We start from the raw sequence: 17,533 nt of genomic DNA, 5'->3' as shown, positions 1-17,533 counted from the left end.
CTTTTCACTTTGCCTAGGAGTACCGCACACACTTCTGTCACAGCTGCACTTTCTTTTTCCCAATCTCGAGGAGGTGCTGCATGAGAGCAAGCCATTTTTGTCTAATTTATGTGTTCAGCTGAAAATACCAAACTAGCTTGAATCAACAAAATGCTGCGTGACGACATCATCTAGCCATCAAAAAGCTTGTGGGCATCTCCTGTTGTCTTGGTGAAGAAAACGGATGGAACCCTACATTTCTGCGTTGATTATCGTCAACCGAACAAGATCACCAAGAAGGACATACAGCCCCTCCCACGGACAGACAGCACCTTGGATTTGCTCTGCAACACTAAATACTTCTCGTCGATGGATCTCAAGCGGGCCTATTCCCAAATAGAAGTCAACGGGAGAGATCGCAATAAGACCGCCTTCATCACTCCAGACGGCCTCTACGAGTTCAAGGTTATGCCACTCAGACTATGCTCGGCGCCTGCAACATTCCAGCGCATCATGGACACAGTGTTAGCAGGATTGAAGTGGCAGACCTGTCTGGTTTACTTGGAAGACGTCGTCGTCCTTGTTGGAAATTTTAACGATCACTTTAGGCAGCTTGCAACAGTACTAGAGGCCATCAAGTCATCAGGGCTCACTCTGAAGCCAGAAAAGTGCCGCTTTGCTTACGATGAGCTTCTGTTTCCATGCCATGTCATCAGCAAATCTGGTGTGCGTCCTGACCCGCACAAGACAACTTCCATCACAATGTTCCCGCATCCCATCGACAAGAAGGCAGTGCGCAGATTCCTTGGCATGTGTGCCTACTACAGGCATTTTGTCAAGGAGTTTTCATGCATCGTGGAACCGCTAACACATGTAACCAAATGTGATGTCAAGTTCATGTGGGAAACGCCGCACGCCGACACATTTCAAGAACTCAAACATCACATGCAGTCGCCCCCAGTACTTGTGCACTTCGACAAGGACGCCAATGCGAAAATCCACACTGACGCCAGTAGCCTAGGCCTCGGTGCCGTCCTAGTCCAGAGAAAAGACGGACTTGAACAGGTGATAGCTTACGCTAGCTGGTCATTGTCAAAAGCTGAAGGCAATCATTCTACAACCGAAAAGGAATGCCTCGCCATCGTTTGGGCTACAGCAAAATAGCAAAATTCCGCCCTTACCTATATGGGAGGCCATTCAAAGTGGTCAGCGACCTTCATGCCTTGTGTTGGCTAGCTAACTTAAAGGGCCCTTCAGGGTGGCTGGTGCGGTGGAGCCTCAGACTGCAAGAATATGACGTCACGGTAATCTACAAGTCCCGACGAAAACACTGATGCCGACTGCCTATCACGCGCCCCCATCGATCCCCCGCCGGAAGACGACGAGGATGATGATGCTTTCCTTGGCACAATAAGCATGGAAGACTTCGCCGAATAACGAGGGGGCCCGGAGCTAAAAGCCCTAGTCGAGTAGTTGGAAGGGCACACCGACGTAGTCCCTAGGGCATTTAAGCGTGGATTGTCTTCGTTCACGCTTCAAAACAACCTACTCGTGAAGAACTTCTCACCAGTCCGCGCCAACTAGCTTCTTGTTGTTCCGTCGGCGCTGCGTTCAGAAGTACTGCACGCCCTATATGACGATCCGACCGCTGGCCACCTCAGTTTCTCACGGACGCTATCGAGGATACAAGAAAGGTACTACTGGCCGCGCCTGACTGCCGAGTTGCCGGTTACGTCAAGATATGTCAAGACTGTCAACGACGCAAGGCACCACTGACAAGGCCAGCGGGATTACTACAGCCAATCAAGCCTCCTTGCCGACCACTTCAGCAGATTGGGATCAACTTGTTGGGACCCTTTCCAACGTCACTAACCGGAAATAAGTGGATCGTTGTGGCGACGGACTACCTCACCCACTTCTCTGAAACGAAAGCTCTGCCGAAAGGTAGCGCAGCCGAAGTGACCTAATTCTTCATCGAGAACATCCTGCTGCGACATGGCGCCCCAGAAGTCCTCATCACCGACAGAGAAACAGCCTTTACAGCAGAGCTCACCCAAGCCATTCTGCAATACAGCCAGACAAGCCTCAGGAGGACAACTGCCTACCATCCGCAGACGAATGGTCTCACGGAGCGCCTGCAAAAGACCCCCACCGACATGCTAGCAATGTACGTCGAAGTCAAACACAAGACCTGGGATGCCGTCCTGCCGTACGTAACATTCGCTTACAACAAGGCGGTGCAAGAAACAACGCAGATCATGCCGTTCAAGTTGGTTTACGGCAGGAACCCGACGCCGCCGATCGACGCCATGCTGCCGCACATCACTGACGAGGAAAATCTTGACGTCGCCACCTATCTCCAGAGCGCTGAAGAAGCCAGACAGCTCGCCCGCCTACGGATCAAGAACCAGCAGAGGATCCACAGCCGACACTACAACCTTCAGCGACGCTACGTCGTGTACCAGCCCAGTGACTGTGTTTGGGTTTGGACCCCAATACGCCGATAGCGAGAAGCTTTTATGCCGCTATTTCGGACCCTACAAGATCATCCGATGCACTGGCGCACTCGACTATGAGGTCGTACCAGACGGCATTTCGCTATCACAGCGGCGCCCCTCATGACCTGATATAGTCCACATTGTACGACTTAAGCCGTTCTACCAGTGCTAATGAACTTCGCGACATTATGTAGCTGACCTTCGCACTTTCCTTTTTTTGGAGTGTGTTACTTTGGACTTTGTTTCTTTGATAAGTGTCCTTTTGTGTTTCGCTCTCCTGCTATGTTTGCAGCATCGGGATGATGCTTTTTGAGAAGGGGGCATTGACACGTGGACTTGTTTATCTTTATTTGGGTGAGCGCTTTTCACCGTCTAGCAAATGTTATCACTCAGTGTGGGACGTGCTTGGATGTACCGGAACTTTCTGGAATGTTAACGATGGTCCTATCCGCTGCTTGTTGTCACCGAACCCCGTGTAATCTGTGTAATCTGATGGTATGTATGCGCGACATGAATGGCGTAGAACTTTCTGAAGGACATGCGGGCACCAGCGATTTCTGTGGAACGTCTGATGGCTCATGTAGAAAAGCCGACGCGGTCGACCGGCAGACCAGATTTTCGCCGATCGCCGACGGTGTTTGCTGCTATCGTTGTTCTTTCAGTGTAGCCTGCTCTTGAGGACACAACTTCGCCCAATACAACACTAATTTCATCAATCACAGTTTTGCTGCCTTCTTCACCGTCACTACTACGTGACAGTATATTTATACATGATTTTACAGTTAAACCTTGGTAGAATGACCTTCAATATAATGAAATCCTCGATATAACAAAGTATTTAACTTTCTATAACTTCTTAAACGGAATGCTGAGGTTTTACATGCCAGAACTACGATTTGATTACGAGGCACACCGTAGTGGGGGACCCTGGATTAATTTTGACCACCTGGGAATATTTAACGTGCCCGCAATGCATGGGCCATGGGCGTTTTGGCATTTTGCCCCCATCGTTTTATAACTTCTTGTCCATGGAACACCATGCACTTAGAATCTTAATATATAACAGAGTGTCCTATAGACGATTTCAAACAGAATTAAATTTCACTCGGGGCCCTCTATCAGAAAAGGACTTTTCGAGGGCACCCAACTTTTTTTTGAGACATTATACCTTGTGGTTGGCGCATGATGGCCATAGTTGCTTATGCGCCATTAAACTCCAACAACAACAACAACAACAACAACAACAACAACAACAACAACAACAACAACGACAACGACAACGACAACGACAACAACAACAACAAATTTCATTGCTGTGGCGAAGGAATACCATTACAATAAATGGAAACCTCTATTTATTGCACACTAAGCAGGTAATCTGACGTGTGTCCAAAGAGTGGGCGTAACAAGATAGTGGGGCATTATGTGCGCTGTCTTCCTACGCATTTAGCACTGGAGGTTGCATGATCGCGAGTTTTGGAGGTGCCTTGAAGCAAGAGGCAGACGAAGCCTTTGTTCCCCACTGCCAGCACTTGTCGTGACAGCATCATTCCACTGTGCATGACTCGTGAAGAGCGGCTGGATTTGCTTTCTACCGCTGATGTGAAGATATTGTTGACAAGGCATGAAACTTGTCGCTAACTCTCAAATTCAACAAAATAAAATTTTCTCATATAAAAATTTGATTCTTCCGAATACCAGATGATTTGGAAAATTTTGCAGCCCTTCTACCATGTAAAAAAAGTCCAGCAGCCACTGTATAAATTTGCAGAAAAGGTCTAACTTCAATGTAATCAAACTTTGATTTCATGAAGAAAATGTTTAAAAATTAAATTGTGGGGCTTTATGCGCCAAAACCACTTTCTGATCATGAGGAACGCCATAGTGGAGGACTCCGGAAATTTTGACCACCTGGGGTTGTTTAACGTGCACTTAAATCTAAGTACACGAGTGTTTTCGCATTTCGCCCCCATCGAAATGTGGCCGCAGTGGCCGGGATTCGATCCCACGACGAAGGAAGAAGCAAATTGTTGATTTTACCAATTTTGTTATATCAAACTTGAACAGTAGTATATGCACTTCATCTTGTTTACGATCCCCTGCTCACACCTGCGCTTGCATGCTTTCGATTGAGCACTGTTGTGGGTGCCATTTCGGAAAAGGGGGGTCGGGGGTTATGGGTGCCCCACAAACTGTTATGTCTCGTTTGCGACCTCTCCCGAGAGTTACCACTAGACCTGCGCAGTTTATGCTTGTCTCGGGCCCACACTCACCAAGGGGTAGTGACGTGAGCTGGTTCTCCTTCATGTTGAGCTTGGACAGGTGCTTGGCACGTGAGAAGATCCCAAAGGGGATCTTGTTTATTTGGTTGTGCTCCATGTTGATGGACTGTAAACGGAACAGGAAAACAAATGAGACAGACAAGAACACCCTTCACACTTCCACATCTGACCACCTTCACATGGCTACCACAGCGATACTGAACTTGTACAGTAAATGAATGGGGTACAGTGAGTTTTGGCATCATCATCATCATCATCATCATCATAATCTTTTATGTCCACTGCAGGACGAAGGCCTCTATCTGCGATCTCCAATTACCCCTGTCCTGCGCCAACCGATTCCAACTAGCACCTGCAAATTTACTCATTTTATCGCCCCACCTAGTCTTTTGCCGTCCTCCACTGCGCTTCTGTTCTCTTGGCACCCAGTCTGTGACCCCAATCATCCATCGGTTATCTAACCTGCACATTACTTGACCTCCCCAGCGCCATTTTTTTCTTTTAATGTCAATTGGAATATCGGCTATACGCATTTGCTCTCTGATCCAAACCGCTCTCTTTTTGTCCGTTAACATTATGCCTAGCATTCTTCGTTCCACCGCTCTTTGCGCGGTCCTTGACTTGTTCTCAAGCTTCTTTGTCAGTCTTCAAGTCTCTGCCTCATATGTCAGCACCAGTAAAATGCACTGATTGTATACCTTCCTTTTCAATGATAATGGTAAGCTCCCAGTCAGGAGCTGACAATGTCTGCTGTATGTGCTCCAACCCATTTTTATTCTTCTGTGAATTTCCTTCTCATAGTCAGGGTTCCCTGTGATTAATTGACTTAGGTAAACATACTCCTTTACAGACTCTAAAGGCTGACTGGTGATCCTGCACTCTTGTTCCCTTGCCTGGCTATTCACGATTATCTTCGTCTTCTGCATAATAATCTTCAACCCCACTCTTACACTCTCTCTGTTAAAGTCCTCTATCATTTGTTGCAACTCGTCTCCGGTGTTGCTGAACAGAACAATGTCACCTGCGAACCGAAGGTTGCCGAGATATTTGCCGTCGATCCTTATTCCTAAGCCTTCCCCAGTGTAATAGCTTGGACCCTTCTTTCAAGCACGCAGTGAATTGGAGAGATTGGAGAGGCAGCATAATCTTGAGTTTCAGAGACACGAAGCGAGGGGCAGATGAGGCATTCCCTCCCCGCTGCCGGCATTTTCATGATAGCGTTGTCCAACTGCAGGCGAAACTATCAGCTGCGGGGGCAGAGTGGAAGCGAAAGTGTGGCTGGGTTTGCTTAATTCATACCACCAATGTGAAGATATTGTGACATTGCACAAAACCCTATCTTTTGTCTCAGACTCTCACATTCAACAAAAGGAAATTTTTTGTTTTCGGAAAATTTTGTGACCCCTTCTATGCAAAAAAAAAAAAAAGCTCGGTGACTGTACATATCTGCATAAAGGGTTGAACTTCGATACAATAAAATGTCACTATAACGAAGCAAATTGCCAATTTTACCAACTTCGTTATATCGAGGTTTAACCGTATACACTTCTCCAAAGAATATCCGTAACTTGTGAATAGGGCGTTTGCTGAACTCCCAAAACAACTTGGCAATCTTGTGAAGGCTGAGAAATGATGCATCGTATTGTCTGCTTCAAATTCAACCACAATTCAATTCAAATTTGAGTAGGCTTAGTGAGTGAACCATTGCTAAAACCCAACAAAGCGGGGATGCTGTTCCAACAGTGTCAAATTAAGCCATATTGTCAAATTCAGGATCCCGTCTTCTATGATTGGCTCAAAACACTGCAACATTAGAATTTAACAAGATGGCACATATTGACAGTGTCAGCAGCCTCACTAACAGGACTGTATCGGCCTGGCCTTAGATTGGGCCATGCTTGTGGTCAGATTCACACACAATATTCACTACGCTTGGCAAGTGCGCATTTGACGCATTCAGCTTAGTTTAGCTTAAAAGCAGTGGACAAATAACATTGTGCAGCACAAAACTGCGATGGTACGTGACAGATATTCACAGGAATCATGCCAAAATGTCTGTGCCTTAAAAGGGTTAAGAGCATCCGCGTCTTACGGTGACTGTGGTGAACTGGGCCGGTCCCCCCGATGGGTACGAAGAGAAGTTGTTTCGTGACAAAGTGAGGGTGTGCAGATTCGTGAAGCTCGCTAAAAGTCCTTCCTACAAGGCACAAAAAGAAAGAAAAAACAAAAACAAAAGCAAATGTCAAGTGGTGAAGGCAGCATTGTCTCAGTTCAAGCCATGACAACAGTGAATTGTGCACACAACACTAACATGTAGCGCACACTCATTGCATCACAGCCATTCTTAATCCTGTAATGCCCAAGCACAATTCCACATAAAGCAAAATTAGAAAAACTCATTCACCTTTTATTTTTGGCCATTGAGATTAAAGTTGAACAAAAAATGAGATGTTAATTCAGTTATAACTTAATTAGTGTAGCCATCAATTATTCAGATCAGTGATTGGTGTGCTAAACTATCCACAACTAAACACTCACTCCAACATATCAAAGATTTGGAGGACGCTTAAGGTTCGCCTTTAAGAATGGAATTTATGCCTATGTCGCCTACGAAGTGCAATGTTTCTTGATTTTTGTTTGTTTCTCGCATTCCTTGCCGTGGACACCACAACCGTCTCGCTCGAGGCGGACACCTGAATGATGTCAAAGTGCAAGCGATGCTGTCTGGAAAGTGCAAAGTGCGACCGTGTGGCATCCCCGTGAGTACGGAAGTTACATTTTACCACGCACGTAGCTGTGTCCGGAAAAGAGGCGAAAAAAGGAGGCGTGCACAGAAATAAGGCTGAAGGAAGGAAGAGACGCGGCTCCGTTGCTAGCCAACTGTAGTGACACTTTTCGAGGTGGAGCAGCATGCACTCGCAAAAATTAATGCGCCGTTGCCTCCGTTCGCCCGCATTCTTTTTTTTGTTGGGCACCGTCTCAGGTTTTCCGAACCCATGCGCCGCGACGTCCACCCTCTACGCCTTGTCGTCTGCTAGCCTACTGTTTCGGCTGCTGTGCAGGATACTCCAAAATCTAAGAATCCCCAGATTATTTAATGTTAGTTCGTAGTACTGAGGCGTTAACATCACAGGGTAACTAAGCAGACAGCTTTAGCAGAGTGTCGCTTACGCTCCGCTCTGCACATATTTCACGCACACTGGTGGCGGCATAGAATGCACTGATTTCGCTTATCTAACAAGCACATCTCCTAGAGATGCCACCGACAGGCTCGCAGCTTGGCTGTAGGACAATTACGAAAGCAACTAGATGCCCCCTGACGCTCCACTAAATCGGGTTCCTAGCGGAACGTGGTCAGCGTTCCGCTGCCGCTACGTGCGCTGTACACAAGCGCGTCAGTGTTCTTGGTAGCATTCTGCTCAGTGCCGTGTGCAAATCATTATGATAGGCCGGTTTGAGCAGAGCGGACCGTAAACGCTTTACTAAAACTCTCTAATAATTATTGTTATTCGGAAGTTCGTAGTACCGTATTTAATTGGTTCTAACACGCCCTCGATTGTAATGCAAACACATTTGCCGTGACCTAAAGAAAGAAAACTTCTTTACAGTACCGCTGCGCGACATTATTTTATACATATATACAACCTTTTCTCATTTGGAGAAACAAAGATTTATTCCCGATACACTAAAGTTGCAATAAATAAAAAAAGTCGCACTTTTGCCCGAAAGGTGAAGCATCGATTGCGGTAGCAAATTAGTAGACAGCTATACGAAAAGTAAGGATAGTGGCTTTATCGGCCGTATAAACTTTTAAACATTCGCTTACTAGCTAAATCAACAAGCATGGTTAGGGATAGTGGCTTTATCGGGTGTATAAACTTTTAAACATTCGCTTACTAGCTAAATCAACAAGCATGGTTAGGGATAGTGGCTTTATCAGCCGTATAAACTTTTAAACATTCGCTTACTAGCTAAATTAACAAGCATGGTTAGGGATAGTGGCTTTATTGGCCGTATAAACTTTTAAACATTCGCTTACTAGCTAAATTAACAAGCATGGTTAGGGATAGTGGCTTTATCAGCCGTATAAACTTTTAAACATTCGCTTACTAGCTAAATTAACAAGCATGGTGTCACGCATGCACAAGAAAGCATGAACACGTCTCAGTCAATGACCGCAGAAACTTTTTATCAGAACGCTGGAGTGAGAAAGTGCGGTAGCAGAAGTGAGCGAATTGACCTTTGTGTGGCCTTTCACTTCAACGTGAACTCAGTGACGAGAGCACAGCACGGTATGCCTAGATGCGTAAACTCTCTCCATCGCAGATTGCTTTCAACATAGGGGCCGCGCGGCTGTGCCTATGCAGCAGCCACCGGAGTAGAACGCCTCTCCCGTTTGCGCTGGGACCGCACGCAAGTTGCTGATAGAGCAAATGCAGCAAATGGGAAGACGGATGGTGGACTAAGCTAAGAAAATGTACTACAGCACATGGAGGAAGCTACGGCAGCTAGGCTTGAAGCGTCTACGAGGCGGCCATCTTGAAATGCCGATGGTGATATGGTAACACAGAGATTTAGGGTCGTACTCGATTCTAATGCGCACGCAATTTTCGGACTGGCTTTATCGGGAAAAAAGTGCATGTTAGATTCGAGTAAATATGGTACTGAAACGTTTTTTGCATTGAAACTATAAGAAGTCAGCAGGGGATTTCTGAAAAGTTCGTTAATGTGGTGTTTGTAGTAAGAGGTTTCACTGTACTCTCTTCGAGGGAGCCTTCAGTGATGTACGCTATAGCTAGGTGGCCTGCTTGAAGTGCTAGTTGCAATCGTAATAAATGCTTTCCACGTGTACATGCAGTTGTCATCCATTGTTTCCTTGGCTTGTAGTGTGCCGCGGTTGACGGTCATGCGTTCACCAACCACAGTGCACGGTGTGCTGAGGCGTAGCGCCATTGGCACCCCCACCCTTTTTTACAAAGTTGGGACTGCAACTCCCGAACACCTCCACAGATAACAGTCAATTTGTGTTAATTTGAATATAATTTGTGAATTCAGTTCATTTTAACTGATTCTGTGACTCGTTAAAGACTGTATTGAATTAACCAATGCTGTAACCAGAGTAGCTGATCAAATTAACTAAATGTGTGCACAAGGACTCTGCACAACTCTGCTTCCTGTGGGAGCATATAAAAGCTAACTCCATTCATAAACATATTAGCGATTCACACTGCACTGCTGACGTGATTGAGAATTTGATAAGAAGGGCACGAAGTATTTGATGAGGAAGACATGACTATTTTATAAGAAAGACATGACAGAGCATTTAAAGGGCAAACACGGGGATGTTTCGATGTCAACGGATGTCAATGAAATTCGCTGGGTACATTCCTCTGCACACTTCTATCATCTCCTGAAATAGAAGGAGGTTTAAGAGTTGTGCAGATTTCCTTACGAATTAATTTCGTTAATTCCTTCTAACCACCCCGTTTGCCTGCTCCTCAGATACTGGCAATATTACGTTATGACGTAAACGGCAGCACACGCAGAGCGTGCTGGCAATGAGTGATAGATGACAGTGTCGAGGAGCTGCTGACCAGGAGCTGTGGTGTTTGGCATGAGAAGTTGCTGCCGTGACAAGTTACGTTCTGTGTGAACGGGCGAGTGATGCGTGGCAAGTGACCTTGCGTTGTTGGCTGCACAAACTTCAGCCCCTGCCAGCCGCACACACAGCTTGAGCCAATGTCAATCGCATTCGGCCGAGGTTAGGAGTATCACAGTCGCCGAGTTCACGCGTCTGTACTACGGTGCTCTTGAGAGACTGAGCTCAAGCTACTAAGCCATAAGGATGAAGCAAACGGCTTTTGTAGTTCAGTTTTAACTATAAGGGTGAGAAATAAATCATGATTCATTTTGCGCAGTGCACACACAAAAAAGCAAGAAGCGACGACACAGCACACTATCAACATCGGTATGTTGCCGTTCTCGAACGCTGCCAGTCGCGCTCGCTGACACGTCCCTAACCTAAACAAAGAACAAGTGGAGGCCCTTTTGATACAGCAGCTTAAGACATGCCTCGTGAAGCTGCCAGGGTGTCAGTACTGGCATCAGACATTCCCGCGAGAAAACTACGCATTGTCTAAATGAACACCCATACCCACAAAGTCTTATTCTACATCTACTTTATGGAACACGTGAATTGTGTGCACAAAAAGAGTACAAAGAATGATAAGTAGGCAGTGTAAGAATGCTCCCATACTACGGTCTCCCGCTCCCTCTTTCTGAGGTGCGTGGCTGCTCATACCAGCGCGACTCAAGAGTAACGTGACAGTGTCTACATGCTCAAAATCTGCACGTTTTGCTATGTTCGGACATTATTAGATGTCACTGATGCGTGGCTTGCATAACGTTTCAAGCTGACAACTAGTGGCCATTGTACCGTGCCGATGTAAACAAATGCACCGGCCGGTGCTTTGGACACTTGGTCACATTCTTCTGGGGAAATTGTGTGCTCTACAAGTTTACATACAAAAGCGGAAAGTAGCGCTCCACAACACAGCAAAGTGAGTATGCAAAGCACTTCCCTGACAAGGGATAAAACACCTAACATAGCAAGCAGACATCTCAACTCAATGGTTAACGCTACCCTTGGTCTTCATGTTGCAGCACAATGTGTTGCGCTGGGTGCTGGCTCAAATGCGAACGACGATTCGCTGCTATTGAATTCGTCGGCATTGTAGCTGTCACTGCTTGACAGCTCCAAAAAGTTAGTGCAGCAGACACTGTCACCAAAAGAGTACCAAGGGTCTGGCGCGGTCCCGAATCAGCTCACCGCCCGATCACCACCGCTTTCGCTGTCAACGCTGGCAGGGCCGGCACGCCTTCTGCGTCTTCCCTATTGGTGCGCCGCTCGCGACGTCACACGGAGACATTTGCTCGGCCGCTCCATCAGGTTTCGGTTTGGTTTTGAGCCATTTTTGCTTATTCAAAATTATTTTCGAATTTGCAGAACACATCTGTCTTGTGACATAGGGGTCTTAGGAACCTAAAAAATGCCGGTACAGTGAACTCTTAATGGTACCTCAAGGGACCAGGGAAATTGGTTTCATTTATCAGGGTTTCCATTTACTGAGAGACAAAGCTGAATACAATTGCATGAATACAAAACAAACCCACTACGAGGATGGTGTCCCATTTAAGAGGCAGTTCCACTTCAGCAATTTCGATTTATCAAGATTCCCCCAACTGTACCTTGGCTTGGGAAAAAAAAACAGAGTTGCCCTTTAACGAGAAAGAAATGGCTAGATGATGAGGAATGCGCGACAATGTCTGATGAGAAATACGAGACCAAGCAAGAGAAAAGGGGACTGACGGGTAGTTGGGAGACCAAGTTGCTCTCGACGTTGAAGTCCGTGATGAGGACACAATTGCTCAGGGACTTTGGCACGGCCGTCAGCTGATTATACCTGCAGTGGAGTTGGAGCAAGGTAAGCGAGATGCCGTTGCACAAAAGCACAAACACGATAACGGTCAACTCAGCCAAAACCCACACGCACACACATAGACAAAAAACACACACACAAAAACTTTGCGTAAATACATTCTCTGTGGCATGAACGCATGAAGCGATTTCACACAAAGCCAAGACTCTAAACCTATCTGTAGGTCATCTGCTTTAATTAACTCTGGAGTGCCAAAACCACAATTTGATCATGAGGCCCACTGTAGCTCCGGATTATTTTGACCACCCAGAGTTCTTTAATGTGCACCCATTGCATTCTATACAATCACCCAACAATTAAAAACGACATTTTCCTCCCTTCAGATTATGTGTCCTCATGAATAGATCATAAACTCCAGGTTAAAATTCCTTTGTGCCACACTAACACTTGCCATGCCTCTTTATTGCCACAAACAAGCAGTGACTGGAACCACCTTCCCACCTCCGTCGCTGCAATCGAAGACCCTGCTGCCTTTAAAGTTGCGATTAACAATTTATTGTTAGAACACTCCTCTCTGTGATACCCTTGGGTCCTGAGAGTACAGGAAAAAAAAAAGAAGTGCGTTCTTGTGTTATGCCCCCTAATTAGAGTGTGGCCGTAGCAGCCGGGATCGAACCCTCGACCTCGAGGAGCTCAGCAGCTCAGCGACGTCATGGGTCACCACAGTGGGTCATCTGCTATTGGAGGTAGTGCTTTGGTGTTCAAATGCTCACAGCGACCTCAGTTCTAAAAAATTAAGAGCCCTTTGAATTGTTCTCGAATTGCCCCTTTAGACCTTAGTTCCGACTGATTGTTCTTTCAGCCCTCAAATTTATTAATTTTTCCAGAAAAACAGATCAAGCTGCACTGAAACACTTTTGCACATCGAGGATGAATATTTAAGCCCATCAGGCCAGTTAAGGGCCTTTTGCAAAAAAGAACACCAATTAACAGCAGTGATAGCAACACACCCAACTTCTCGTCGAATGCGGTAGTGCTCCGAGACTGTGGCGAGCCTGCGTAATCTTCCTTTTTCTCTGTCAGCACTTCCTCTCTTTTCTTTACCTCCACCGCACTTCAACAATGCTATTGTTTTACATTAAACTTGTTTTATGCACTACATTCCTTACTAAACTAACTTAAATAGTATTTTTTCTAGTTAGTCTATATTTTGTTTATATTAGTGCTTTATTTATCTTTATTTTGTTGCTCCTAGTGAAAATATTGAAAAGTAAATTGCATCTCCATACGGAGGAAGCTTAATCTTGGAGCCAACTCTAATTTTCCTATTCAAATACATGTGAAACACAGAAATTCTTTAGTGAGATTACCACCTGGCTGATTTGAATGAAATTTCTTGCATTTGAGAGCGATAGTAGGATTCTAGTGACTTATTGAAGCAGAATTTTTATTTAGCAGCTGGAATTACTGATGAAAATTTCGGCAAACTAGTAAGCTTCTTAAACATTGAAACACAAAGTGTACAGATCCGTAACTCTGCACCATAACTCTTGAGGGCCTTTAAGGACATTATAAATAAATTACTTAATTAATAAGAACAGGTGTCAGAGTTATGTAAACTGCATCTGTTGAAACATCTCAAGCAGACAAATTTGACATGCAAATTGACAGCTTACATGAATTTGTTACAATGTTTATGAGGTTTTTACAAAAGTCCTACTTACAACAAATTAGTGGCGTGCTTAGAGTGGTGTACAAGATACCAGTTTTATCTGCTTTAGATTTCTTAGATGCAGTTTACAGAAACGTGATATCATTTATTACAGAGTTGAGATTCAGGGAAAACATGGGGGAGGTGGGAGATGGAAATTCAAGACGATGAGCAAAACGAGAACAAGGTGAAAGCAGGAGCCAGCGAAGGTGTGTCTGCGTGTCGAATTGAGAATAAAGGAGCGCTGAGGCTCCTGCTTTCACCATAGTTGAGATTCGGTACTTGAGCTTCTTCGACTTAGCAATTTCTAACAATTTCTGTAAAAAGGATGGCCTAAATTAGCATCTCCTACCTACAGTAACTAGATTTTAACATTTTGCTTTAAATACAACAAGCCTCGTCAAAATATGTGCAGTGGTAGCAGAGAAAGATGATTTCTCCGATTCCATACACGTGTATGCAGATGGGAGCCGCCGAGCTTCCTCTTAAAGACAAGGCCAGTGAGAGAGGGGAAGGGGCTCACCTGATGCCGAACCGGGAAAGCACCATGAGGTTGCCTATCGTGTCGGGCAGGTCCACAAGCTCATTGTGCTGGACATCGAGCGTCGACAGCTGCACACAGTTCCCAATCTCTGCAGAGAGAGAAAATGTCCACCAACCACCACAGCGATTCATTCATTTGGAGCAGGCAGGCACATTGTGTACACCACGACATGCATGCTGCGTTTTTCCACGCGAGAACCTCAGTTGTGAAACAAAAAAATCTCAACTCAAGCAGACAGTAATCAAGCACAGTTATTCAAGCAGACACAAAGGACAAACATTAGCGTCAAGCTCAAGAGACTAAGTGGTGCTTGAAGATATTGCGTGAAGTGCCACTTATACTTGGAACAGGGCTAGAGAAAACAGGGGGGGGGGGGGGGGCATGAAATCGGAATTTTCCATCTTGTGGAACAACAGAATCAGCTGCCAATGACATCTTATGCCTGGTACAACGTTCATGACAAGTGAACAGTAGTCAACCAGTGACAACACGAATTACATTCAAGAGGAAGCTAGCTCGGGCCCAATTCTGACGGGGGCCTATTCAAATACATGTAAAATGCAAAAATTATTTTCCGAGATAACCCCTGGACTGATTTTAATGAAATTTGTTGCATTTGAGAGAGAGAGTTAAGTTCTACTGACTGTTGGAAGTAGAATTTCGATTTAGGGCCTGAATTTTGTTGATAGAATAGTAAAGAACTTGCAAATTTGAAAAAAATTAGGACGCATGAAGTTTATAAATTAATAGCTCTGCACCAAGAACAGATATTGCAATTCTGTAAACGGCATCCATTAGCTAATTCAAAGTGGACAAATTCGATATGTCACTTCATACGTTCCATGAATTTGTTACGTTGTGTACAAGGGTTCTGCAAAAACTGTATTTCCATATTATTGATTTCTTTTAGATTCATGTGTAACATATCAATGAGATGTACCATGAGATGCAATTCACAACGGTGTGATATCATTTTTCATTGCTCAGTTGCTGAGTTGTAAACTTCATAGTTTCTTTTCTGAAAATTTGCAACTTTTGCCAATTCTTAGTAAAAAATTTACGACCTAAATGAAAAATTCAAAATGAACAGTGACTAGAGTTTAGGTTTTTCTTTTAAGTGCAACAAACCTCACAAAATTTGGTGCAGTGGTTGCTGAAAAAAAAAAACGAATTCTCCTTTTACCTGTATTTAGATAGGAGCACCCAAGCTAAAGCTTCCTCTTAAGACATTATCTCCTATCTAACATCACATAACCAACCAGAGTGTTCCACAACAACTGTGTTGCTTATCACGCTAGTCATGCACCCGACAATAAAAATAATTGTCCAGTGGTGCCAATCACTGCAAATGTCATGCTACACCGCGCACCATAAACTGGGAATGTTCAGCATTAGTCATTTAATAGTTATGCCCTAATGGGCAGGACAAGGTCAATGCCAACAGGAGTCTACGGCTTCAGGTTTTTAAACATCATTACATTTAGGTTGCCATTACAGATGCACTTTTAATGACGTCAAACATCATGATGATAACAGCTGCAGCGAATACAATTAAGTCTGCCAATAGTAATACTCTTAAAAAATTTATTTAGCATACAAAATTTCGAGGAAAGTTCTTTTAAAACATTGACAGGCAGCATGTTTCACATAGGATTTCAGATTACTTTAAAAATGTGCCTATCTTTATCCTTGCAGCCGTAACGGCTAATATTTACTGAATGAAATATAGGTGCCAAATGACAGAGACACAAGCAAGGGTGCTTACCATACACACAACTTGATGCTCATGATCCGCTAAGACTGAGAATGAGAGTACACTTTTCACTGTTGAATGAGTGGTGGAAATTCATTATGCCATGAGTGACGATAAGTTTTAATCTGTGTCACACTGTGCGAATGGCATTAAACTTTAAGGCACTCAGCAGTTAATGTTGTTAGTTGTGCCCGTGCAGCGCAGGCATTGTTCTGCTTACGCATGTACAGTAGAACCTCGGCAATGTGATCACACGTGACACGAATTTTGGGATGATGCATATTTTTCAGAAATCCTGGCCCAAAGTCCATAACTTACAACATGCTAAATTTATGATCCTGCAAACCGCTTTTCGTGCTGCGGCAGATGATACAAACAGCCGAGTCTCTGCGTAATCCCCGGCGAGGCCGGCACGGAGGCCCCGATTGGCTCAAACTGGCTTGCCAAAGTGTGGGGTGCTTGCTGCTGTCACGTCGGCAGAATGGCCGCTCTGATGCGCGTTTTGCCAGGGCAACCTACATCGCTCTGCCACTCTGGTTAATTCGATCCTGACCGAAAGTCTTGGCCAGCTACCATGCATTTCTATAGGACCAAACTTTCGTGACTTCTGATTGTGAAATTAGCTTTTGCTGGATAACTCGAACTTGGCTGGTCATCATGTACGCGTCCGACCCCAATGGCGATTGCAGTGGTGTCTTCCATAGCGGCAGTGTCCGTCTTTGTAGTGCTAGTGCACGATGAAATGTGCTGAACACACGTCATCTTCCATCAAAAGTGCTCGCTTCTGGCCTGCCTCAAGAAGATTTGAAAGCAAACAGCAGCACCTCACAATGATTGTGCAATTCCACACGAAACCAAAGCTGCGCTTGCAGCAGCCTATCCTCAGAGCTAACCTAGCCAGTGCCATTGTTACCCCAAGATGGCGTCCATAGACGCTGATAAAACGAGTTTGTGCATCGCATAATGACAACGATGCGCCGCTTGCAGTCTCATTTAAGATTCAAGATGTATTGTTGAGGTACGTGTAATACATTGCATACGACATATAAATACAGAAGGATGTCTCAAAGTTGCAAGACTGAGAGTGAGACCTCCTATAAAACCATACACCAGACAGCAGCATTTTGGCAAACAGTGGTTAACACAGGAAACTGAGTTATAAAAATGTTCAGTAAAGTGAAAAATAAGACATGTATATATAAATAAAGATTTATGTGGAAGAAAGTTCAAACCTGTCAAGTTCATTCCTGTAAAAGCAAATTCAAACAATCAGTGTTTTTTTACATGTTAAGCTAGCAGCAGCAAGTTGCATCACACAATCTTAATG

The 17,533-nt window shown here is 44.8% G+C and overlaps 1 protein-coding gene across 6 annotated transcripts in view; it reads right to left on the bottom strand.

The window, feature by feature from the left end:
- Positions 1-17,533, bottom strand: part of Sur-8 (leucine-rich repeat protein shoc-2) — a 189,821-nt gene that overhangs the window by 13,697 nt on the left and 158,591 nt on the right. For all 6 annotated transcript variants that reach the window (XM_075673278.1, XM_075673273.1, XM_075673274.1 and 3 more), the window contains 4 exons: positions 14,433-14,541; positions 12,129-12,222; positions 6,852-6,956; positions 4,751-4,865 (listed from right to left, as the gene is read on the bottom strand). In XM_075673278.1, the coding sequence (XP_075529393.1) occupies positions 4,751-4,865; positions 6,852-6,956; positions 12,129-12,222; positions 14,433-14,541 (423 nt within the window). The remainder of the gene's footprint in view (positions 1-4,750; positions 4,866-6,851; positions 6,957-12,128; positions 12,223-14,432; positions 14,542-17,533) is intronic.

Source organism: Dermacentor variabilis, chromosome 10 (genome assembly GCF_050947875.1).
Source record: "Dermacentor variabilis isolate Ectoservices chromosome 10, ASM5094787v1, whole genome shotgun sequence".
Taxonomy (NCBI): Eukaryota; Metazoa; Arthropoda; class Arachnida; order Ixodida; family Ixodidae; genus Dermacentor; species Dermacentor variabilis.
Note: the sequence above shows the minus strand (reverse complement) of the source record. Positions and strands in the feature narration are given on the sequence as shown.